The sequence below is a fragment of the Bufo bufo genome, chromosome 9, assembly GCF_905171765.1.
Source record: "Bufo bufo chromosome 9, aBufBuf1.1, whole genome shotgun sequence".
Classification (NCBI taxonomy): Eukaryota; Metazoa; Chordata; class Amphibia; order Anura; family Bufonidae; genus Bufo; species Bufo bufo.
Window position 1 is genome coordinate 62,595,914 of NC_053397.1, and position 25,909 is coordinate 62,621,822.

General features: G+C 45.4%; 1 protein-coding gene across 1 annotated transcript in view; it reads right to left on the reverse strand.

Annotated features, from left to right (window-relative positions):
• LOC120978990 (calcium-activated chloride channel regulator 1-like) overlaps positions 1 to 25,909 on the reverse strand; it is a 126,520-nt gene that overhangs the window by 16,633 nt on the left and 83,978 nt on the right. The window contains exon 10 of the mRNA XM_040407475.1: positions 4,358 to 4,579. Coding sequence (XP_040263409.1) covers positions 4,358 to 4,579 — 222 coding nt within the window. The remainder of the gene's footprint in view (positions 1 to 4,357; positions 4,580 to 25,909) is intronic.

Sequence of the window (25,909 nt, forward strand, 5' to 3'; positions counted from 1 at the left end):
TGCCAAACCGGTCATGCTGGAGGATGTTGCAGGCAGCAGAACGTTCTCCACGGCGTCTCCAGACTCTGTCACGTCTGTCACATGTGCTCAGTGTGAACCTGCTTTCATCTGTGAAGAGCACAGGGCGCCAGTGGCGAATTTGCCAATCTTGGTGTTCTCTGGCAAATGCCAAACATCCTGCACGGTGTTGGGCTGTAAGCACAACCCCCACCTGTGGACGTCGGGCCCTCATATCACCCTCATGGAGTCTGTTTCTGACCGTTTGAGCAGACACATGCACATTTGTGGCCTGCTGGAGGTCATTTTGCAGGGCTCTGGCAGTGCTCCTCCTGTTCCTCCTTGCACAAAGGCGGAGGTAGCGGTCCTGCTGCTGGGTTGTTGCCCTCCTACGGCCTCCTCCACGTCTCCTGATGTACTGGCCTGTCTCCTGGTAGCGCCTCCATGCTCTGGACACTACGCTGACAGACACAGCAAACCTTCTTGCCACAGCTCGCATTGATGTGCCATCCTGGATAAGCTGCACTACCTGAGCCACTTGTGTGGGTTGTAGACTCCGTCTCATGCTACCACTAGAGTGAAAGCACCGCTAGCATTCAAAAGTGATCAAAATATCAGCCAGGAAGCATAGGAACTGAGAAGTGGTCTGTGGTCACCACCTGCAGAACCACTCCTTTATTGGGGGTGTCTTGCTAATTGCCTATAATTTCCACCTGTTGTCTATCCCATTTGCACAACAGCATGTGAAATTGATTGTCACTCAGTGTTGCTTCCTAAGTGGACAGTTTGATTTCACAGAAGTGTGATTGACTTGGAGTTACATTGTGTTGTTTAAGTGTTCCCTTTATTTTTTTGAGCAGTGTATATATATATATATATATATATAAAAAAATGAAAAAATTCCACAGCACTTCCAAGGCGTAAAAAGGTAGAAAAGGCTTTATTTACCAGACCCGCGACATTTCGATCCGCTTTCTGGGATCTTTCTCAAGCAGTGACGATCACTGCTTGAGAAAGATCCCAGAAAGCGGATCGAAACGTCGCGGGTCTAGTGAATAAAGCCTTTTCTACCTTTTTACGCCTTGGAAGTGCTGTGGAATTTTTTCATTTATCTACATTGGAGGTGGATCGCCCCCACAGCCACTGGCACTCCGACTGCACCTTACAGACAGCTGTGCTGCCCACACCTTTCTACTTTATATATATATATATATATATATATATATATATATATTTATATATATATTTGAACTCTGTTTCTCTGATATACATTTCCAAATCTACAGCAAAGAAATAGAACTGACCTGAATAATATTAGTTAATGCATACAGTCTATACCAGGGGTGCACAACCTTTTTTGGTCTGAGGGCCGCATTGTCACATCGCTCAATTTCAAGGGGCCGCAAATAAGAGGACAGTTATTACCACCTCCTGCTAGTTACAGACGCCATGCAATAACCAGTAAGCATTTTCCATTACTAGTGGGGAAAGCACTTATTGGTTAACACTTTAATAACCAGGCCTGAACAGACACTTTTTTTTTGTGATTGAGCGCACGTGGTGGCTCGAACGGTTGTAACTTTTTAATGTGTTGGGAATACTAAAATATTTTTTGCAACAATTTTTCCCTTGATACATAGGCCCTTATAATTTATTTTTTAGATTTATTTTGGGAAACTGTACAAAACATTTTTAAAAAGTTATTTTTTTTCAAACTATAGCTCCTTATTCTTTAATATGCAAACTGTCACCAAAATGAATTATTATAATTAGTTCCCTATTTTGTGTCTGTTGTTTTGTTATATAATACGTATAGTTTCAAGTTAATGGGGCGATAATGGCCACGGTTTTGGTTGATGTGATGTATTTTATTATTTTTTATCTTTTTTAACTTTATTTTAATTTTAATTTTAAAAAGACCTCTAGGGGTCACTGACACTTTTAGTTAATTTTTCACTTTTTCCTTTTTATTTTTTGCTTTTATTTGTATTCTATTAATATTTTATTGTATTATTATTTTTTATAATTGGTTTATTACTTATTATTTAAATATATTTTTGCCACAAAATATGTCCCCCAAGATGTAATAAAAAGACTGTTGGGGGACAATGAGCACTCCACTATTTTGCACTTTTTATTTTTTTATTTTATTTGTATTTTATTAGATTTTTTTATTTTCAATTTTCTATTATTTTTTTTTAAATATATTTTTGCCACATAATGTGTCCCCCAAGGGATTATAAAAAGACTGTTAGGGGACACTTTTATTTAGCAATTTTTCCTTTTACTTTTTTCTTTTATTTGTATTTTATTTTTGTATTTTTACATAATTTTCTATTTTTTTGCCACATTGTATTTTATTTGTTTTTTATTTTATTTGTGTTTTATTTATTTTTTTTCCAATTTTATTTTAAACAAATTTTTTAACTTATATACTTTATATATTTTTTCCACATAATTAGTCCCCAAGAGGTCACTGAAAGATCTTTGTGGACACATACTTTTTTTTTTGCACTATTTCCACGGTAACTGGGGCATCTAAAGGAGCCCCAGTTACAGGGGAAACCAGTCTGCTGTGGGGGCATTGTACACAAGCAGAGCTGATCAGGGTCTCCTCACCCTGCAGCTCTGCACTCCTCTGACCCCAAGCTGGGTCCACGCTGCACATTGCGCCGCTCACCTATATGAGGGGAAGGCAGAAGCGCTGATACACTGCTTCTGCCTTCTCCTCAGCTCCCCCGCTGTCACCGACAGCTGGGAGCAGACCTGCTCCTGCTACAGTGCGGGAGCAGGAGCTGCAATGATCCATCGTGCGGCGCTGCTGGCATAAACACAGCTGATCTCACGATCAGCTGTGTTTCTGTCCAGGAGGACGGGGGCCGCAAGCCTTGGCTCTGGGGGCCGCATGCTGCCCGCGAGCTACTAGGCTTATCCTATTGATGACTGCAGGCAGACTGAGTTTTATCATTTAACTGTATTTTTATAAAGAGGATTTGGAGCTTTTTACTAGAAAAATAGAACAATAACTGCTAAAAGATAATTTAAGAAATGGAGATATGTTAAACTTTCCATGCCGGTCTTAAGTCCATCTGAGCTGCTGGAGGAAGCGCTAAAGTTATGTAGAGACACAAGCTTCTACATAGGTTTGGCGCTTCCTCCAGCAGGCTGTGTGACAGACTTAAATCTACACCAGCTCCCTTGCTGGCTTAGATTTAAACCACTTCCAAAGTAAAAACTGCCATAGAAAATAATCAATGAGCTAGGCCTGCCTGCCCGCTTCCCTACCCACGCCCTTTTTCTTGCTACTTCAGAAAAGTGGTGTTAGCGATTTTGCCACAAAATTGTGTGCGACAAAAACTGCAACTTAAAATGGCTTATTTCTATGTCAGCTAGGGAGTTGTAGATTTAAAGGGTTTCTGTCACCCCGCAAAACTCATTTTTTTTTTTTTGGATAGTTAGATTCCTCATAGTGCGATATAGGAGAATATAATGGTATTACTTACTTTCATGCGGCCGATTCTTTATAAAACGAACTTTTATAATATGTAAATGAGGGCTCTACCAGCAAGTAGGGCGTCTACTTGCTGGTAGCTGCTGCAGAAATCCGCCCCCTCGCCGTGTTGATTGACAGGGCCAGCCGTGATCTTCTCCTCCGGCCGGCCCTGTCAGTAATTCAAAAATCGCGCGCCTCGCGTCATTCGGCGCAGGCGCTCTGAGATGAGGAGGCTCGTATCCTCAGCACTCCCTCAGTGCGCCTGTGCCGATGACGTCTTCTCTTTCGGTGATGTCATCGGCGCAGGCGCACTGAGGGAGTGCTGAGGATACGAACCTCCTCATCTCAGAGCGCCTGCGCCGAATGACGCGAGGCGCGCGATTTTTGAATTACTGACAGGGCCGGCCGGAGGAGGAGATCACGGCTGGCCCTGTCAATCAACACGGCGAGGGGGCGGATTTCTGCAGCAGCTACCAGCAAGTAGACGCCCTACTTGCTGGTAGAGCCCTCATTTACATATTATAAAAGTTCGTTTTATAAAGAATCGGCCGCATGAAAGTAAGTAAGAGCATTATATTCTGCTATATCGCACTATGAGGAATCTAACTATCCAAAAAAAAAAAAAAGAGTTTTGCGGGGTGACAGAAACCCTTTAAGTCTGTCGCACGGCCTGCTGGAGGAAGAGCCAAACTTATGTAGAGGACTGGGCCCCCACATAACTTTGGCGCTTCCTCCAGCAACGCAGAGGGACTTAAGACTGGCCTGGAAAACACCAGTTTTAATAATTTCCCCCTTAATATTTGTTGTAAGACTATTTTAGTTGAAATACAATTGATTACTTTGAAATTAGAAATGGGAAAGTGTTACCTCTGCTGTTCCTGGGATGGCAAGCCTTGATGATTTAGAAGTGGTGTCACTGGCGAATTGTGATGCAGTATATTTAATCCCTTTTGGATCTTCCAAATTAATATTCGGTACCGCAGTTTGCCAAGTTACCAGAAAGAAAGTGTCATTGCCCACTGTGCTATCAATGAAAACAGTGCCATTCAAACATTGAGCCGGTGAAAGACTTGAGGCAGTGCTTTCCAGCTGTCAAAATAAGAAAATTTAATGTGAGGTTGAAGTAATTGAACCTGTGCTGTGAATATGGCTAGAAAGTTATTAGGGCAAAGTGTTATACACAAAAAAATTACGGCAGAACAATGTCCTTATTTCCTTTCTTTTTACTCTTAAGACAGATACAGGTTTATCTCTGGCATGTATACATTCACTTACTTTTGATTTTCCAACCACATCTGCTAGATGTTTGTTCCACGTATCTGCTACTCTTTCAGTAAAATAAAATTTTCACTCATTATTTCACCTCCCCCAACTCATTTTAGAGAACGTTAAAATATTGCTTGTTATGAGAACGAGAGTTCTTGCCTTCCTCTGGATCAACACTGTAGATTAATTCTTCCACCATTTATTTTCACCGATTCATCTCATTCAGTCAGCAGCAGCAGCCTTATCTCCATTATTATGTTATCTATTTTAAATGTTGGTAATTCTACAGTTCTTTCTCTCATTCAAGGTTTTAATGAGGGTCCAACCACTGGTACTCCTATCAGCCCTGAGAAGGGGAGTCGCATTCTCCAATCTGATGGAGTGGCAGGTCAGGCATGCTCCATTCTCTATGAATGCACTGAATATAGCCGTATTGCACTCCATCAGATCGGGTGGAACGGGACCCCCATTCTCTGGATCAGATGGGGTCTCAGCTATTGGACCTCCAGCAATCAATTAGCGATCCCCTAACCTATGGATAAGGGATAACTTTTAAACTTAGCACAACCCTTATAATTTACCCGAAAAGGCTTTATTCCTTTTTTCTGCCCTATCCCCAGATCCTTGCAGTAAGCCCTTCTCTGGTATACACCACCATGGATAACTACCCAAGATTACCAGAATTGAAGACATTAACCATTGTCTCTTTCTTCAGGGAGGAATTTATTGAAATTTGTTTCTGATTCAGCATATTTTTTTTTTTTAACAATTAGTGGCCAAATTGATTCTATACTAATTGAAGTTGCTCAAATTTCCCCTGAAAATTGGTATAAAACACCCTCCAATCTCCTAGGATTCAGATACTCAGATTTTTTATGAAAATGTTATTTCTGTAATGCCTGTAGGTAGGGACAGACATGTACAGAGAGCCCTGACCTGGAACCCAGCCCACTTTCCCTAGCTACTTGAACTTGAAGCCCTAGGCAGCAATACCCCAACTGGTCGACAATCCCTATGCTACTAAAGTGCAGAGACAGACAGACACCAAGAGACAAAGACAACACACAGATATAGTCATACGAAAATGTGTCAGAACCAGGCAGACAACGCAGTGCAAAACAATAGACAGAGAGTAGTCAAAAGACAAGCCAAGATTAAATATCAGACGGGATGCACAGTAGAAATAAAGTGAGACAGAGAGTGGTCAAAAGACAAGCCAAAGTCAAAAGCACAAACAAATTCAAATGATTTCAAGAACTCGGAACCGAGCTAGTGAGCCCCCCAAAAAACTATTACTGGTATATGGCCAGGAAGGGGTTTAAATAGAACACCAAGTCCCAGAATCAGAACCTGATAGGTCATGACTCACACACTTCATTAGTCAGAACACTAGCACACAAGAACAGAACAGCTGAGCAATCAGCCCACAGCACACTCCCGCTGTGGGGAGAAAGAGTATTGCATCCTGTTGCTAAGGATGCTGTCGTGTCACCAGGGGGCATGGCTTAGCAGCGCATCTCTCCCAGCGCAGGTGCTCCAAGGCTGGAGATCTCGCCGCTGGAGCCCGGACAGGAAAATTTGTGACTATCTCTTTTTGTAAATTTTTTGCTAATTTTTGCTCTTTTTGCCCGCCCAAGCTCTTGAATTTAATGAGAGCAATAGAAATAGTGACACTGACATACACAGTTGTGGGTAAATGCGTGTTTGTGTTAACAAACAACATTTAAAATCACACCAACACCATCGCATCTTTTATGCTTTATCATATTAGAAAGCGTCCATTTGGGAGCAAATGTTGTTTGAACCCACACGGTGTTATGGGAAAAATACAGTTACTTGTTGGGACTAAGCATCCAAAAATTAGGCCTCAACAGTTGCAAATCCCTGTTGTTTATGCACACTCACATGTCAATGTAAGAAGAAAGACTGGCTTGTTCTGCAAAAGTATCTAAAAATTATGCATTATTGGGGGCAGAATACCTGCCTGTATTTATACATGAACAAGTATTATTTGTCAGAAGAATGAGTGGTATGTTCGGAACAAGCATGGAAAAATTCTGCCTTTTAATTGGGAGCAGCAGCATTACCGAGTGTCTGTGGGAAGAGTATGGTAATAGTGGTGTGTGGTTACACATGTAGCAGCACAACATGGAACAGTCAAGGCAGTAGATGTGTGTAGCAGAAGTAATTGCGACTGTTTAGCAGTAATGGAAGTGACAGTAGGGGATTAGCAGCAGGGAATAGTGTTGGTAGCAGCAGCATCATCCATACAGTACAAAACACGAACATAGGCAGACAGACAGCACAGTGACATGATGGCAGCAACAGCAGTAGCAGCTATACGGTATGGAACATGATGATAGGCAGCCAGAAAGACATTTTCAGTTTTATGAGGGTGGCAGCAGTAGTAGCCACACGGTACAGAACATAATGGAAGGTAAGCATACAGCGGCAGTTGTATGATGGGGCACTGTTAGCAAGGGCAGATCTCATTGGCCTCAGTCTCAGTAGTGTAAAAATCCTCATGGATCCATGCCTCGTTCAAGTGATGTTTTGTACCCTGGTCAAAGGCAACTTGGTCCATTTGGGCTTCACAACCCATCCTGTTGCTCTAAAAACCCTCTCTGAGATAACATTGGAAGCTGGGCAAGAGAGAAGAGAGAGAGCATGCTGGGCCAGTTCGGGCCACTGTTCCAGCCTGCCTGCCCAGAAGCCCATGTGGTCAAAGAACACGGTATGTACCAGAGAAAGGCCAGAGTCCAGGTAGGACTGAACCTGAGTGTTAAGGCGGTACATTCCCATTTGCTGATTTGCCGCAGCCTGGTGTAGCATATTGAAATTTTCTCCAACGTTTTGATGATACCGAACTGACTGCTTGTGCGGCTTCTGCTGCTTTTAGTAGCAGGGACAGCAGAAACATAGAAACATAGAATGTGTCGGCAGATAAGAACCATTTGGCCCATCTAGTCTGCCCAATATACTAAATACTATGAATAGCCCCTGGCCCTATCTTATATGAAGGATGGCCTTATGCCTATCCCATGTATGCTTAAACTCCTTCACTGTATTTGCAGCTACCACTTCTGCAGGAAGGCTATTCCATGCATCCACTACTCTCTCAGTAAAGTAATACTTCCTGATATTACTTTTAAACCTTTGCCCCTCTAATTTAAAACTATGTCCTCTTGTAGCAGTTTTTCTTCTTTTATAATATTCTCTCCTCTTTTACCTTGTTGATTCCTTTATGTATTAAAAGTTTCTATCATATCCCCTCGGTCTCTTCTTTCTTCCAAGCTATACATGTTAAGGTCCTTTAATCTTTCCTGGTAAGTTTTATCCTGCAATCCATGTACTAGTTTAGTAGCTCTTCTCTGTACTCTCTCCAAAGTATCAATATCCTTCTGGAGATATGGTCTCCAGTACTGAGCACAATACTCCAAATGAGGTCTCACTAGTGCTCTGTAGAGCGGCATGAGCACCTCCCTCTTTCTACTAGTAATGCCTCTCCCTATACACCCAAGCATTCTGCTAGCATTTCCTGCTGCTCTATGACATTGTCTGCCTACCTTTAAGTCTTCTGAAATAATGACCCCTAAATCCCTTTCCTCAGATACTGAGGTTAGGACTGTATCACTGATTTTATATTCTGCTCTTGGGTTTTTACGCCCCAGGTGCATTATCTTGCACTTATCAACATTAAATTTTAGTTGCCAGATTTTTGACCATTCCTCTAGTTTTCCTAAATCCTTTTCCATTTGGTGTATCCCTCCAGGAACATCAACCATGTTACAAATCTTTGTGTCATCAGCAAAAAGACACACCTTACCATCGAGGCTTTCTGCAATTTTGCTGATAAAGATTGTAAGGGGTTACACTCTCAGGCTGGGCGGCGATGACAGATTCTCTTGCAGACCACAGGGTTAAAGTCCAAATGCTGCTTTATTTATCACACTCCGGCAATAAAGGCAACCCCAGTTATAATTCACTGGGTAAGGTGAAGGTCCAGCACCACAAAACATAAATCAAACTGAAAAAAACACCTGCCCGTCTGGGCCCTGGCTAATACAGTGAGGATCCTAGCTCACCTATTGAACACAGGTCACACAGAGAACTCGGCTTCTCTAGCCAGCAGGGCAGCCAGCTTCCCAGGCTTTCTCCAGGCATTCCTCTCCCCAGACTGACAGCCTGGACTGGGCTTTATTTCCCCTTGATGATCCCAGCTGGCTTCAGCTGGGATCCCTCAGGCTAGGGGAAAACCTGTCCTGGATTTTATTTACCTCACCCAGTTGAGGAAGCTGGGTGGGATATACACCCCTTCCAGAACTTTACCATACACTTTTCTGTTCACCTTACCACATATCCCCCCCCCCCCTCTTCTCCAGACCGGAGGTCTGGATATTTTTAGCCAACAAGCAGTGTATCCTGGACAAAGCATCTGCGTTCCCCTGTAATTTCCCCGGCCTATGTTCAACCTTGAAATTAAGATTTTGCAGGGAGAGAAACCACCTGGTCACTCTTGCGTTTTTCTCCCTGTTTCGTTTTATCCAAGTTAAAGGAGCGTGATCTGTTACCAACAGAAATTTCCTACCCAGCAGGTAATATTTAAGTGACTCCAGAGCCCATTTAATGGCTAGACACTCTCGTTCCACTATGGCATAATTTTTCTCTGCTGGCGTCAACTTCCTACTTAGGTACATCACTGGGTGCTCCTCCCCATTTATCACTTGTGACAGGACCGCTCCCAAGCCTGTCTCAGATGCATCAGTCTGGACCAGAAACTCTTTTCTGAAATCCGGGGAAATGAGCACCGGCTGTTGACAGAGAGCGGACTTTAGGCTTTGAAAGGCCTTTTTCTGCCTCTGGGGTCCACTTTACCATTACTGACTTAGGGCCTTTCATTAAGTCAGTCAATGGTGCTGCCATCGAGGCAAAATTCGGTACGAACCGGCGGTAGTACCCTGTCATGCCAAGGAAGGCCCTGACTTGTTTCTTCGTTAAGGGCCTAGGCCAGTCTTGTATCGCCTCTACTTTATTGATCTGGGGTTTAACCAGCCCTTTACCAATAATGTAGCCCAGATATTTTGCTTCCTCTAGACACACTGCACACTTCTCAGGGTTTATGGTTAGGCCAGCATCACTAATGGAGTCTATAACGGCCTGTACTTACCATAAAAGAATGCAAGGACAGTCATCTGGAACATGGCAGCACCTTCTGCAAGAAAGTGTACTTTTCTAAAAAGTGCTGCATGACTAAATTCATCATATGCTCTATTGTTGATCGAGCACCAAAGTGCTCGGGTGCTTGGGCCAAACACATCGGGATGCTCGGGTGCTCTACAGAGCACCCGAATATAATGGAAGTCAATGGGAGAACCCGAGCATTAAACCACGCACCCCCTGCTCTGAAGAGGGGAGGGTGCCTGGTTCATAGGAAAAGTTCAGAAATTAGAAACATAGAAACATAGAATGTGTCGGCAGATAAGAACCATTTGGCCCATCTAGTCTGCCCAATATATCTGAATACTATGGATAGCCCCTGGCCCTATCTTATATGAAGGATAGCCATATGCCTATCCCATGCACGCTTAAACCCCTTCACTGTATTTGCAGCTACCACTTCTGCAGGAAGGCTATTCTATGCATCCACTACTCTCTCAGTAAAGTAATACTTCCTTATATTACTTTTAAACCTTTGCCCCTCTAATTTAAAACTGTGTCCTCTTGTGGTAGTTTTTCTTCTTTTAAATATGCTCTCCTCCTTTACCGAGTTGATTCCCTTTATGTATTTAAAAGTTTCTATCATATCCCCTCTGTCTCTTCTTTCTTCCAAGCTATACATGTTAAGGTCCTTTAACCTTTCCTGGTAAGTTTTATCCTGCAATCCATGTACTAGTTTAGTAGCTCTTCTCTGAACTCTCTCTAGATTATCTATATCCTTCTGGAGATATGGCCTCCAGTACTGCGCACAATACTCCAAGTGAGGTCTCACCAGTGTTCTGTACAGCGGCATAAGCACTTCACTCTTTCTACTGCTTATACCTCTCCCTATACATACAAGCATTCTGCTGGCATTTCGTGCTGCCCTATTACATTGTCTTCCCACCTTTAAGTCTTCTGAAATAATTACTCCTAAATCCCTTTCCTCAGATACTGAGGTCAGGACTGTGTCAAATATTCTATATTCTGCCCTTGGGTTTTTACGCCCTAGGTGCATTATCTTGCACTTATCCACATTAAATTTTAGTTGCCAGAGTTCTGACCATTCTTCTAGTTTTCCTAAATCCTTTTCCATTTGGCGTTTCCCTCCAGGAACATCAACCCTGTTACATATCTTTGTGTCATCAGCAAAAAGACACACCTTCCCATCCAGGCCTTTTGCAATATCACTTATGAAGATATTAAACAAAATTGGTCCCAGTACAGATCCCTGTGGAACCCCACTGGTAACATGACCTTGTTTTGAATGTTCTCCATTGACTACAACCCTCTGTTGTCTGTCACTCAGCCACTGCCTAATCCACTCAACAATATGGGAGTCCATGCTCAATGACTGCAGTTTATTGATAAGTCTTCTATGTGGGACAGTGTCAAAAGCCTTACTAAAATCTAGATATGCGATGTCTACTGCACCTCCGCCGTCTATTATTTTAGTCACCCAGTCAAAAAAATCTATAAGATTTGTTTGACATGATCTCCCTGAAGTAAACCCATGTTGTTTTTCATCTTGCAATCCATGGGATTTTAGATGTTCCACAATCCTATCCTTTAATAGGGTTTCCATTAATTTGCCTACTATTGATGTCAGACTCACTGGTCTATAGTTGCTCGATTCCTCCCTACTACCTTTCTTGTGAATGGGCACGACATTTGCCAATTTCCAATCTTCCGGGACGACTCCTGTTACTAATGATTGGTTAAATAAATCTGTTAGCGGTTTTGCCAGCTCACCACTAAGCTCTTTTAATAATTTTGGGTGTATTTCATCAGGCCCCTGTGACTTATTTGTCTTCACCTTAGACAGCAAACTTAGAACATCTTCCTCTGTAAAGATACATGCATCAAATGATTTATTAGTCATCCTTTCTAGTGGAGGTCCTTCTCCTTTTTCTTTTGTAAAAACTGAACAGAAGTATTCATTAAGGCAGTCGGCTAGCCCTTTATTCTCTTCTACATACCTTCCGTCCTTTGTTTTTAATTTAGTTATTCCTTGTTTTAATTTCCTTTTTTCATTTATATATCTGAAGAATGTCTTATCCCCTTTTTTCATAGACTGAACTAGTTTTTCTTCTGCCTGCGCTTTAGAAGTTCTTATAACTTGCTTGGCCTCTCTCTGCCTAATCTTGTAGATTTCCTTATCTTCATTGCTCTGGTTTTTTTTATAATTCCAAAATGCTAGCTTTTTATTTTTAATGATTTGTGCCACTTCTGCTGAGTACCACAGTGGTCTCTTCCTTTTTTTGCTTTTACTGACAAGTCTAATGCAATTTTGCAAAATTGATGGAAACACCACCGAAATGGTTCGGGAACAGCATGGGGGGGATATCTGGATGCATCTTGGGCTCCCAGGTCGCTGCTGGGAACGATGTTGTCCGATGCTTTACAGACTGACAATAATACGCACAAAACCAAATATAAAATCGATTTTAGAGGGAAAATTGTTAGGAAACATTATATTTACATGTATATTTACTTGTATATAATGTACAAATGCTGCCAAAAATTTGTGGGCATGTAAAACATTTTGTGGGGGGGCGGAGCCTAGCAGCAGAGTCGGATGCACGCACCCGTGTGAGGTCTGCAGAGGATCGTTGGTGTGCAGGCATATTAGCTAAGGAGACCCCTGGGACCGGCAAATCGCTACCAGGGCAAGGAGATCTGGACCGTTTTGTGAGGAAAGCGGGTCCCCAGAGCATGAGCAGAGCTGACAAGATGGCGCCGAGAGCAGAGACGCCGGAGGCTTCCGACTCCGATGAAGGGGACGGCAGTGAAGCGGCTGCTCCTGCTGTAAAAGAGGACTTGCCTGTCTCTAGGGCTTTCATGAGACAGCTTTTAGCGGAGGCACTAGACCCACTGGTCCTGGAGCTTAAAGAACTAAAACAGGATCTCAAGCAGCAAAGTGACCGAGTGGAAGTGCTGGAAACTGCACAAGCGTCCATTGTGGACTTTAACACTGCGATCTCCCATAGACCATGTGCAGGCCCACCTGAACTCTCTGTACAGTCAGATTGAGGATCAGGACAACCGGGGCAGGCGGAATAACCTCAGACTCAGAGGTTTCCCGGAATCCATACAGGCGGACGCCATTATGCCCACGCTGGCGGACTTTTTCAAAAGTTTAATACAGGAGGGCGAAAACCTGGACTTCACATTGGAGAGAGCTCACAGAGCCCTGGCGCCGCCAGGCCCAACTGAACCCCCAAGAGATATAGTGTGAAAACTGAACAGCTTCCAGGCAAAAGAAAGCATACTTAAAGCAGCCAGATCTACGCCGCTTGTCTCTTTCGCAGGCTCCAATATCCTGATATACCAGGACCTTTCACCGCTGACCCTGAGAAAGAGGAAAGCGCTCAAACCATTATTGGACATCTTGAGAGACCGCAAGATAACCTACCGATGGCTGTATTCCTTTGGTCTGCTGATAAAATTCCCAGATAGGACGATCACGGTCAGATCACCAGCAGACCTAAGAAGAATCTACGACAAGCTGGACATTGCGGACCTGCAGATAGAGGATTGGAACCCGGTTTAAGAACTTACTCAGCTTCCAGCTTTGCCATTGATTACCCCCTGGACACCGATGAGTTCGGGGCGACCACAGCGTCAGAGGAGAAGATTTGAGAAACACTGTTCCTGCAGTCCTACACTTGAAAAAGACTGAGTATATATTGCATAAGCCTAAGGTTTAATAACATATGTGCCTTATGTTATCTCTACTTTGCACTTTGGTTAGATTAATGCCATTTAACCCTTTGTTGATCCTGTATTGCATTAGCTGCCTGCCCACCCCTCTAGATCCTCTAGGTGGCAGCCTACGCCCACGATTCTCATAACTACTCATGAGAACCACCAGTTGTTCCTTAAAGGGCTTCTGTCACCCCACTAAACAGTTTTTTTTTTTTTGGTTACTTTTAATCCCTATACTGCGATTTATGAATACATACTGTAATTAATCATTTTGGTTCAGCAGATTATGTTAAAAACGTACTTTTAAAATATGCAAATTACCTTGCTACCAGCAAGTAGGGCGGCTACTTGCTGGTAGCAGCCGCATCCTCCTATCCTAAAGACACCCCCTCCGCATGTTGATTGACAGGGCCAGCGGACGGGATCTCTCTCTGCTGGCCCTGTTTGCATTCGAAATCTGGCTCCTGCGCCGTACCTGTCTTCAGTCGGCGCAGGCGCACTGAGAGGCGGACACTCGCTCGGCCGCTCCATCCTTAATGTCACATCTACACCCGGCGCATTGAGGAAGGAGCGCAGAGCGAGCGTCCCCCTTCTCAATGCGCCTGCGCCGGGTGTAGATGTGATGTCATCGGCGCAGGCGCATTGAGGATGGAGCGGCCGAGCGAGCGTCCGCCTCTCAGTGCGCCTGCGCCGACTGAAGACAGGTACGGCGCAGTACGTTTTTAACATAATCTGCTGAACCAAAATGATTAATTACAGTATGTATGCATAAATCGCAGTATAGGGATTAAAAGTAACCAAAAAAAAAACAAAAACAGTTTAGTGGGGTGACACCAGTGGTTTCATAGTACCTCACCGACTTCTGCCTCTAAAGGGGTTAGCATAGCAATCCACAGGCATGTTCCCTTTGAGGTGCTTTCATCCCTTGTCGACACAGAGGGCAGGTATATCTTTTTTAAGGGAGTAATAGGACAGCAGGTATGTACACTGCTCAAAAAAATAAAAGGAACACAAAAATAACACATCCTAGATCTGAGTTAATTAAAAATTCTTCTGAAATACTTTGTTCTTTACATAGTTGAATGTGCTGACAACAAAATCACACAAAAATAAAAAAATGGAAATCAAATTTTTAACCCATGGAGGTCTGGATTTGGAGTCACACTCAAATTTAAAGTGGAAAAACACACTACAGGCTGATCCAACTTTGATGTAATGTCCTTAAAACAAGTCAAAATGAGGCTCAGTAGTGTGTGTGGCCTCCACGTGCCTGTATGACCTCCCTACAACGCCTGTGCATGCTCCTGATGAGGTGGCGGACGGTCTCCTGAGGGATCTCCTCCCAGACCTGGACTAAAGCATCTGCCAACTCCTGGACAGTCTGTGGTGCAACGTGACGTTGGTGGATAGAGCGAGACATGATGTCCCAGATGTGCTCAATTGGATTCAGGTCTGGGGAACGGGCGGGCCAGTCCATAGCATCAATGCCTTCGTCTTGCAGGAACTGCTGACACACTCCAGCCACATGAGGTCTAGCATTGTCTTGCATTAGGAGGAACCCAGGGCCAACCGCACCAGCATATGGTCTCACAAGGGGTCTGAGGATCTCATCTCGGTACCTAATGGCAGTCAGGCTACCTCTGGCGAGCACATGGAGGGCTGTGCGGCCCTCCAAAGAAATGCCACCCCACACCATTACTGACCCAATGCCAAACCGGTCATGCTGGAGGATGTTGCAGGCAGCAGAACGTTCTCCACGGCGTCTCCAGACTCTGTCACATCTGTCACATGTGCTCAGTGTGAACCTGCTTTTATCTGTGAAGAGCACAGGGCGCCAGTGGCGATTTTGCCAATCTTGATGTTCTCTGGCAAATGCCAAACGTCCTGCACGGTGTTGGGCTGTAAGAACAACCCCCACCTGTGGACGTCGGGCCCTCATATCACCCTCATGGAGTCTGTTTCTGACCGTTTGAGCAGACACATGCACATTTGTGGCCTGCTGGAGGTCATTTTGCAGTGCTCTGGCACTGCTCCTCCTGTTCCTCCTTGCACAAAGGCGGAGTTAGTGGTCCTGCTGCTGGGTTGTTGCCCTCCTACGGCCTCCTCCACGTCTCCTGATGTACTGGCCTGTCTCCTGGTAGCGCCTCCATGCTCTGGACACTACGCTGACAGACACAGCAAACCTTCTTGCCACAGCTCGCATTGATGGGCCATCCTGGATAAGCTGCACTACCTGAGCCACTTGTGTGGGTTGTAGACTCCGTCTCATGCTACCACTAGAGTGAAAGCACCGCCAGCATTCAAAAGTGACCAAAACATCAGCCAGGAAGCATAGGAACTGAGAAGTGGTCTGTGGTTACCACTCCAGAACCACTCCTTTATTGGGGGTGTCTTGCTAATTGCCTATAATTTCCACCTGTTGTCTATCCCATTTGCACAACAGCATGTGAAATTGATTGTCACTCAGTGTTGCTTCCTAAGTGGACAGTTTGATTTCACAGAAGTGTGATTGACTTGGAGTTACATTGTGTTGTTTAAGTGTTCCCTTTATTTTTTTGAGCAGTGTACATTTGGAAGTATATATGTACCGAATACGGCACAGGCGGCCTGGTTAGGAAATACACTGGCACTACTCCAGGGGTTCGCAGAACAATTTTAGGTGGAGATTTGAACGTGGCTATTTTCCCAGACATGGATACTTCCCTCGGGAGGTCATCGATTTCACATGTAGCGTTGAGGTCTATCAGAAGAAACATTACCAACATAGGACTAGTTGATAGTTGGAGGGCCCTTCACCCGAGACAAAAAGACTATACTTATTACTCACCGGCGCACAAATCCTACCAAAGGTTTGATTATATCTTTGTGTCCACCTCACTGCTGCCTTACTGTACTAAGACATCAATTGGCTCCATATTGTTGTCGGATCATGCACCAGTTTTCATGAGCTTCCAATTGACTAATGTCCCAAAAAAAGAAATGATTTGGAGACTCAATGAAACTCTCCTGCACACTCCGCAACATTTGGAGAGCATAAAGGAGAAGATTGAAGAGTATTTTGCTCTCAATGACTCCCCAGAAATATCCCTTGGAACGGTTTGGGAAGCGCATAAGGCAGTGGTGAGGGGACACTTTATTTCCCTAGGCTCATACCTCAAAAAGCGCAGAGAGGCAGACATAATTGATCTACAGAGCCAGATATTCAGGGCGGAATCCCTGCATAAAAAAAGACAGACATCTGAAGCACTAAAGCAACTTGATCTTCTTAGATCACAAATGAAAAACTTGCTGAACACTAAGTCGGCAAAGCTATTCTTGTCAGCCAAGTTTAAATACTGTGCTCATGGCGACAAGGCCTCTAAATTTATGCTGTCCCAACGGAAAGCCCACTCCTATATCCAAAAAATACAGCCCTCTCCGGCACAAACGGTTTACCAAACTGAGCAAATAGCGACATGTTTCACAGAATATTATACCCAGCTACAGTACAGACCAAAAGTTTGGACACACCTTCTCATTCAAAGAGTTTTCTTTATTTTCATGACTATGAAGGCATCAAAACTATGAATTAACACATGTGGAATTATATACATAACAAACAAGTGTGAAACAACTGAAAATATGTCATATTCTAGGTTCTTCAAAGTAGCCACCTTTTGCTTTGATTACTGCTTTACACACTCTTGGCATTCTCTTGATGAGCTTCAAGAGGTAGTCCCCCGAAATGGTCTTCCAACAGTCTTGAAGGAGTTCCCAGAGATGCTTAGCACTTGTTGGCCCTTTTGCCTTCACTCTGCGGTCCAGCTCACCCCAAACCATCTCGATTGGGTTCAGGTCCGGTGACTGTGGAGGCCAGGTCATCTGGCGCAGCACCCCATCACTCTCCTTCATGGTCAAATAGCCCTTACTTTCAAAGTTTTCCCAATTTTTCGGCTGACTGACTGACCTTCATTTCTTAAAGTAATGATGGCCACTAGTTTTTCTTTACTTTGCTGCTATTTTCTTGCCATAAAACAAATTCTAACAGTCTATTCAGTAGGACTATCAGCTGTGTATCCACCTGACTTCTCCTCAACGCAACTGATGGTCCCAACCCCATTTATAAGGCAAGAAATCCCACTTATTAAACCTGACAGGGCACACCTGTGAAGTGAAAACCATTTCAGGGGACTACCTCTTGAAGCTCATCAAGAGAATGCCAAGAGTGTGCAAAGCAGTAATCAAAGCAAAAGGTGGCTACTTTGAAGAACCTAGAATATGACATATTTTCAGTTGTTTCACACTTGTTTGTTATGTATATAATTCCACATGTGTTAATTCATAGTTTTGATGCCTTCAGTGTGAATCTACAATTTTCATAGTCATGAAAATAAAGAAAACTCTTTGAACGAGAAGGTGTGTCCAAACTTTTGGTCTGTACTGTATATAATCTAAGCCTGGGGATATCCACCTCTGAAAGCCAAGCTAAACTCTCAGACATGACGCAATGTCTCTCAAAACTTGAGCTGCCCAAGCTAAAGTGAGAGCAATCACAGGCACTGTCCCGTCCTTTTAACATTGTTGAACTGAGGAAAGCCCTTAAAGACTCACCCCTCCATAAAAGCCCAGGCCCGGGGACGGACTACCGATGAAGTACTACGAATAGAGTTGAGCGAACACCTGGATGTTCGGGTTCGACGAGTTCGGCCGAACTTTCGAAAAATGTTCGGGTTCGGGATCCGAACTCGACCCGAACTTCATCCCGAACCCGAACCCCATAGAAGTCAATGGGGACCCGAACTTTTGGGCACTAAAAAGGCTGTAAAACACACCCGGAAAGGGCTAGAGGGCTGCAAAAGGCAGCAAAATGTAGTTAAATCCCCTGCAAACAAATGTAGATAGGGAAATGATGAGTTAACATAAAATAAATAAAAATTAAACAATATTAATTGGAGTGAGGTCCCATAGCACAGAATCAGGCTTCAAGTCACCCACCAATGGAGAAGGTCACTTACTATTATTTTGACCACAGCACCCAGACAAAGGAGAGAGGTCCCACAGCAGAGAACCAGGCATCATATCACCCACCACAGGAGTAGGCCACCATTTAGTTACTTTGACCCCTACACCCAGACGGAGGAGAGAGGTTACACAGCAGAGAATCAGGCATTTAGATCACCCACCACAGGAGTAGGCCACCATTGAATCAGACCCCGGCAACCATGTCAGATGGCACAAGCATAAGCTTTATATCAATCAGCACAGGAGAAGGCGACTTTGACAGACTTTGACCCCTACACCCGGACGGAGGAGAGAGGTTTCAAAGCAGAGAATCAGGCATTTAGATCACCCACCACAGGAGTAGGCCCCAATTTAATGGGACCCCGGCAACCATGTCAGATGGCACAACCATCAGCTTCATATCAATCAGCACAGGAGAAGGCGACTTTGAAAGACTTTGACCCCTACACCCAGACGGAGGAGAGAGGTTTCACAGCAGAGAATCAGGCATTTAGATCACCCACCACAGGAGTAGGCCCCCATTGAATCAGACCCTGGCAACCATGTCAGATGGCACAACCATCAGCTTTATATCAATCAGCACAGGAGAAGGCGACTTTGAAAGACTTTGACCCCTACACCCAGATGGAGGAGAGAGGTTTCACAGCAGAGAATCAGGCATCATATCAACCACCACAGGAGAAGCCACCATTTAGTTACTTTGACCCCTGCACCCAGGAAGAGGAGAGAGGCACCACAGCACATATTCTGGCATCATATCAGCCACCACAGGAGAAGCCACCATTGAGTTACTTTGACCCCCGCACCCAGGAAGAGGAGAGAGGCACCACAGCACATATTCTGGCATCATATCAGCCACCACAGGAGAAGCCACCATTGAGTTACTTTGACCCCCGCACCCAGGAAGAGGAGAGAGGCACCACAGCACATATTCTGGCATCATATCAGCCACCACAGGAGAAGCCACCATTTAGTTACTTTGACCCCTTCACCCAAACAGAGGAGAGAGGTTCCACATCAGAGAATCAGGCATCATATCAACCACCACAGGAGTAGGCCACAATTTAGTTTATTTGACCCCTGCACCCAGGAAGAGGAGAGAGGCCCCACAGCACATATTCTGGCATCATATCACACACCACAGGAGAAGGCCTCTTTCAGTGATTTAGGCCTTTGGACCCAGACAGAGGAGAGAGGTCAGAGATTAGCTTCATATCCCCCAGCACAGCAGAAGACCGCTTTATTTGACTTAGGCCTCAGCACCCAGACAGAAGACAGAGGTAGCATGGCAGAGGTTATGGCTTCATGTCACCCGTTAGTTTAACCGGCCACTTTCATCTGGTTAGGCCCCGGCGCCCAGACAGAGAAGAGTTTCATTCAACTGTGGGTTTCATAAAATTTGTATCAAATAAAGAAGTGGCCCGTAGCACAACAAGACATGTTTTAGGCAGTTAATAAGGACTACTCTGCACAAGGGAGGGACAGGTCCTGTGGGATCCATGCCTGGTTCATCTTTATGAAGGTCAGCTTGTCCACGTTGGCTGTGGACAGGCGGCTGCGCTTGTCAGTAATGACGCCCCCTGCCGTGCTGAATACGCGTTCAGATAAAACGCTGGCCGCCGGGCAGGAAAGCACCTCCAAGGCATAACATGCTAACTCTGGCCACGTGGACAATTTCGAAACCCAGTAGTTGAATGGGGCCGAACCATCCGTCAGGATGTGGAGGGGTGTGCAGACATACTGTTCAACCATGTTAGTGAAATGCTGCCTCCTGCTAACACGTTCCGTATCAGGTGTCGGTGCAGATAGCTGTGGCGTGGAGACAAAACTTTTCCACATTTCTGCCATGCTAACCCTGCCCTCAGATGAGCTGGCCGTGACACAGCTGCGTTGGCGACCTCTTGCCACTCCTCTGCCTTCACCTTCCACCTGTTCCCCTGTGACATGTGGGAATGCTCTCAAGAGCGCCTCTATCAGCGTGCGCTTGTACTCGCGCATCTTACGGTCGCGCTCCAGTTCAGGAATTAAAGTGGGCACATTGTCTTTATACCGGGGATCCAGCAGGGTGGCCACCCAGTAGTCTGCACACGTTAAAACGTGGGCAACTCTGCTGTCGTTGCGCAGGCATTGGAGCATATATTCGCTCATGTGGGCCAGGCTACCCATGGGTAAGGACAAGCTGTCCTCTGTGGGAGGCGTATCGTCATCGTCCACCGTATCCCCCCAGCCACGCACCAGTGATGGGCCTGGGCTGCCACCCCGCTGTGAACTTGCGTCATCCTCGTCCCCCTCCACCTCCTCCTCCTCATCCTCCTCGTCCTCCAGTACAGTGCCTTGGCTGGCGACTTGTGAACTTGTCCTCTGCTGCTTAAACAAACCTCCCTCTGAGCCACTTCGAACAGACTGGCCCGAAAGTGTTAGAAACGAGCCCTCATCCTCCTCCTCCTCCTCCACCTGGGCCACCTCCTCTAACATCATTGCCCTAAGTGTTTTCTCAAGGAGACATAGAAGTGGTATTGTAACGCTGATAACAGTGTCATCGCCACTGGCCATGTTGGTGGAGTACTCGAAACAGCGCAGCAGGGCACACAGGTCTCGCATGGAGGCCCAATCATTGGTGGTGAAGTGGTGCTGTTCGGCAGTACGACTGACGCGAGCGTGCTGCAGCTGAAACTCCACTATGGCCTGCTGCTGCTCGCACAGTCTCTCCAGCATGTGCAAGGTGGAGTTCCACCGGGTGGGCACGTCGCATATGAGGCGGTGAGCGGGAAGGCCGAAGTTCCGCTGTAGCGCAGACAGGCGAGCAGCGGCAGGATGTGAACGGCGGAAGCGCGCACAGACGGCCCGCACTTTATGCAGCAGCTCTGACATGTTGGGGTAGTGGTGAATGAACCTCTGCACCACCAAGTTCAGCACATGCGCCAGGCAAGGGATGTGCGTCAAACCGGCTAGTCCCAGAGCTGCCACGAGATTTCGCCCATTATCGCATACCACCAGGCCTGGCTTGAGGCCCACCGGCAGAAACCACTCGTCGGTCTGTTGTTCAATACCCCGCCACAACTCCTTTGCGCTGTGGGGCCTGTCCCCCAAACATATGAGTTTCAGAATGGCCTGCTGACGTTTACCCCGAGCTATGCTGAAGTTGGTGGTGAAGGTGTGTGGCTGACCGGATGAGCTGGTGGAAGCAGTGGAGGAGGAAGCCGAGTAGGAGGAGGAGGCTACAGGAGGCAGAGAATGATGCCCTGCGATCCTAGGGGGCGGAAGGACGTGCGCCAAGGAACTGTCCGCCGGGGGCCCAGCCGCCACTACATTCATCCAGTGTGCAGTTAGTGAGATATAGCGTCCCTGGCCGTGCTTACTGGTCCACGTATCTGTGGTTAGGTGGACCTTGCCACAAATGGCGTTGCGCAGTGCACACTTGATTTTATCGGACACTTGCATGTGCAGGGAAGGCACGGCTGTCTTGGAGAAGTAGTGGCGGCTGGGAACCACATACTGCGGGACAGCCATGGCCATCAGCTGTTTGAAGCTGTCTGTGTCCACCAGCCGGAATGACAGCATTTCAAAGGCCAGCAGTTTAGAAATGCTGGCGTTCAGGCCAAGGGCTCGAGGGTGACTCGGGGGGAATTTGCGCTTCCTCTCTAAGGTTTGAGATATTGAGAGCTGAACGCTGCTGTGTGATATAGTGGAGACGCTAGTTGACGGTGGCGGTGGTGGTGGTGTCGGTGGCACATCCTCTGTTTGCTGCTCGGCAGGTGGCAACATTCCTCTCGAGGCGGAAGCCGAGGCAGCAGCGGTAGAGGGAGCAGGGGGAGCCTCAGCGAGTGCCTGGTTTTTAAGGTGTGTACCCCACTGCAGTTCATGCTTTGCATGTAGATGCCTGGTCATGCAGGTTGTGCTGAGGTTCAGAACGTTAATGCCTCGCCTCAGGCTCTGATGGCAGAGCGTGCAAGTCACTCGGGTCTTGTCGGTAGGACATTGTTTAAAGAAGTGCCATGCCAGGGAACTCTTTGAAGCTGCCTTTGTGGGGCTGGGTCCCTGTTGGCGATGTCCAGTAGCAGGCGAACTCTGGGGGCGGCGGCTCGTCTGCTTTGGCCCCCTGCTCCCTCTTTGGCTTCGCTGTTGTCTCGGTCTCACCACTACCTCTTCCTCTGAACTGTGAAAGTCATCGCCACGACCTTCAGTCCATGTGGGGTCTAAGACCTCATCGTCCTCTGCATCGTCTTCCACCCAGTCTCCCTCCCTGACCTCCTCCTGTTCAGTCTGCACACTGCAAAAAGACGCGGCAGTGGGCACCTGTGTTTCGTCATCATCAGAGAGTCGGTGACTCTGCTGTGGTGGTATTCCCATGTCCTCTTCATCTGGAGACATAAGTGGTTGTGCGTCAGTGCATGGTATGTCTTCCTCCACTGGGGAAGGGCTAGGTGGACGCCCCTGGGAAACCCTGGAAGCAGAGTCTTCAAACAGAAGAAGAGACTGCTGCATAACTTGTGGCTCAGACCGTTTCCCTGATATGCTTGGGGGTGATGTGACAGACTGATGGGCTTGGTTTTCAGGTGCCACCTGTGCGCTTTCCGCAGAAGACTGGGTGGAAGACCATGTGGTGAACGTGCTGGAAGCACTGTCGGCCACCCAATCGATTAATGCCTGTACCTGCTCAGGCCTTACCATCCTAAGAGTGGCATTGGGCCCCACGAGATATTGCGGTACATTCTGCCGGCTAGTTGAGGGAGTTCGTTCCCTACTGTGTGCGCCTGGGGCCGAACGGCCACGTCCTCTACCAGCAACAGAGGCTCCACGGACACAACCACGACCGCGTCCTCGTCCCTTAATAGTATTTTTCTTCATTGTTGCGATTCAACTCGCACCACAATGAAATATATTATTTTTTATAAGCAAAATCCCCTCACTGGAATACTTTCAGTCTTTTGACTGTATGGATTACAGATGGAATGACTGTTATATGTGAGTACCGCTTTCTTTGACAGATTCTAGTATGGGTACATATATGTTTTCCCAACCCCAGCATATTAGTTTGCTAATTCCAGATGTATGAAACGCAGGCCTAACTGTATCTAGTATATTGAACGCCAGATAAACTAACTTGGCCTTTTTTAAATAAAAAAAAAATTCCCTCACTGGAATACTTTCAGTCTTTTAACTGTATGGATTACAGATGGAATGACTGTTATATGTGAGTACCGCTTTCTTTGACAGATTCTAGTATGGGTACATATATGTTTTCCCAACCCCAGCACATTAGTTTGCTAATTCCAGATGTATGAAACGCAGGCCTAACTGTATCTAGTATATTGAACGCCAGATAAACTAACTTGGCCTTTTTTAAATAAAAAAAAAATTCCCTCACTGGAATACTTTCAGTCTTTTGACTGTATGGATTACAGATGGAATGACTGTTATATGTGAGTACCGCTTTCTTTGACAGATTCTAGTATGGGTACATATATGTTTTCCCAACCCCAGCACATTAGTTTGCTAATTCCAGATGTATGAAACGCAGGCCTAACTGTATCTAGTATATTGAACGCCAGATAAACTAACTTGGCCTTTTTTAAATAAAAAAAATCCCCTCACTGGAATACTTTCAGTCTTTTGACTGTATGGATTACAGATGGAATGACTGTTATATGTGAGTACCGCTTTCTTTGACAGATTCTAGTATGGGTACATATATGTTTTCCCAACCCCAGCACATTAGTTTGCTAATTCCAGATGTATGAAACGCAGGCCTAACTGTATCTAGTATATTGAACGCCAGATAAACTAACTTGGCCTTTTTTAAATAAAAAAAATTCCCTCACTGGAATACTTTCAGTCTTTTGACTGTATGGATTACAGATGGAATGACTGTTATATGTGAGTACCGCTTTCTTTGACAGATTCTAGTATGGGTACATATATGTTTTCCCAACCCCAGCACATTAGTTTGCTAATTCCAGATGTATGAAACGCAGGCCTAACTGTATCTAGTATATTGAACGCCAGATAAACTAACTTGGCCTTTTTTAAATAAAAAAAATTCCCTCACTGGAATACTTTCAGTCTTTTGACTGTATGGATTACAGATGGAATGACTGTTATATGTGAGTACCGCTTTCTTTGACAGATTCTAGTATGGGTACATATATGTTTTCCCAACCCCAGCACATTAGTTTGCTAATTCCAGATGTATGAAACGCAGGCCTAACTGTATCTAGTATATTGAACGCCAGATAAACTAACTTGGCCTTTTTTAAATAAAAAAAATTCCCTCACTGGAATACTTTCAGTCTTTTGACTGTATGGATTACAGATGGAATGACTGTTATATGTGAGTACCGCTTTCTTTGACAGATTCTAGTATGGGTACATATATGTTTTCCCAACCCCAGCACATTAGTTTGCTAATTCCAGATGTATGAAACGCAGGCCTAACTGTATCTAGTATATTGAACGCCAGATAAACTAACTTGGCCTTTTTTAAATAAAAAAAAAATTCCCTCACTGGAATACTTTATGGCTTTTCACTGTATGGATTACAGGTGGACTGGTATTAGTAGGGGTGACACAAGCACACCCAAGTCCCTGATGTAGGATTTCTATGGCACAGACCACTATTACAAGTGATTAATGGACGTTGGGAGAGATAGTGCTGCAGCACTAGTCCCAAGATGGCCGCCGCCTATCAGCCCAGTAACATGTGCCACAAAATGGTCTGCACAACCTTTAAAAAAAATAGCCTTGGACTGTGCTGCTAAATCGCTATTGGTCTGAATCCCAGGTGTAGATGTCTGACTTGTTTGGAGCTTTGGAATGCACACTGTGGCAGCTTCTGCTGCAGCACTACAAGTCGCAAAATGGCGGCCGGCGGTCAGCCCAGGTACATGTGGATGGAAAAATCACTCTGGCCACTCTAAAAATAGCCAATCCCTATCAAAAAAGCAGCTCAGCTGCAGTTGTTCAGATGAATCACAGGTGGAGGAGATAAATTTGCTTCCAGTTATTCAATTATCCCTGCCTATTCTCGCCCTAGCATCAGCTGCGTCTATCCCTGTTCTATTCACATCGGGAGTGAGCACGTCCCGACGTGCGCACAAGCTTATAAAGAGGCTGAGTCACATGCTGCACTTGGCCAATCACAGCCTTGCCAATAGTAGGCATGGCTGCGATGGCATCTTAGGGCAAGTAGTATGATGCATGTTGATTGGCTGCTTTGCAGCCTTTCAAAATGCGCCAAAATACATGCCG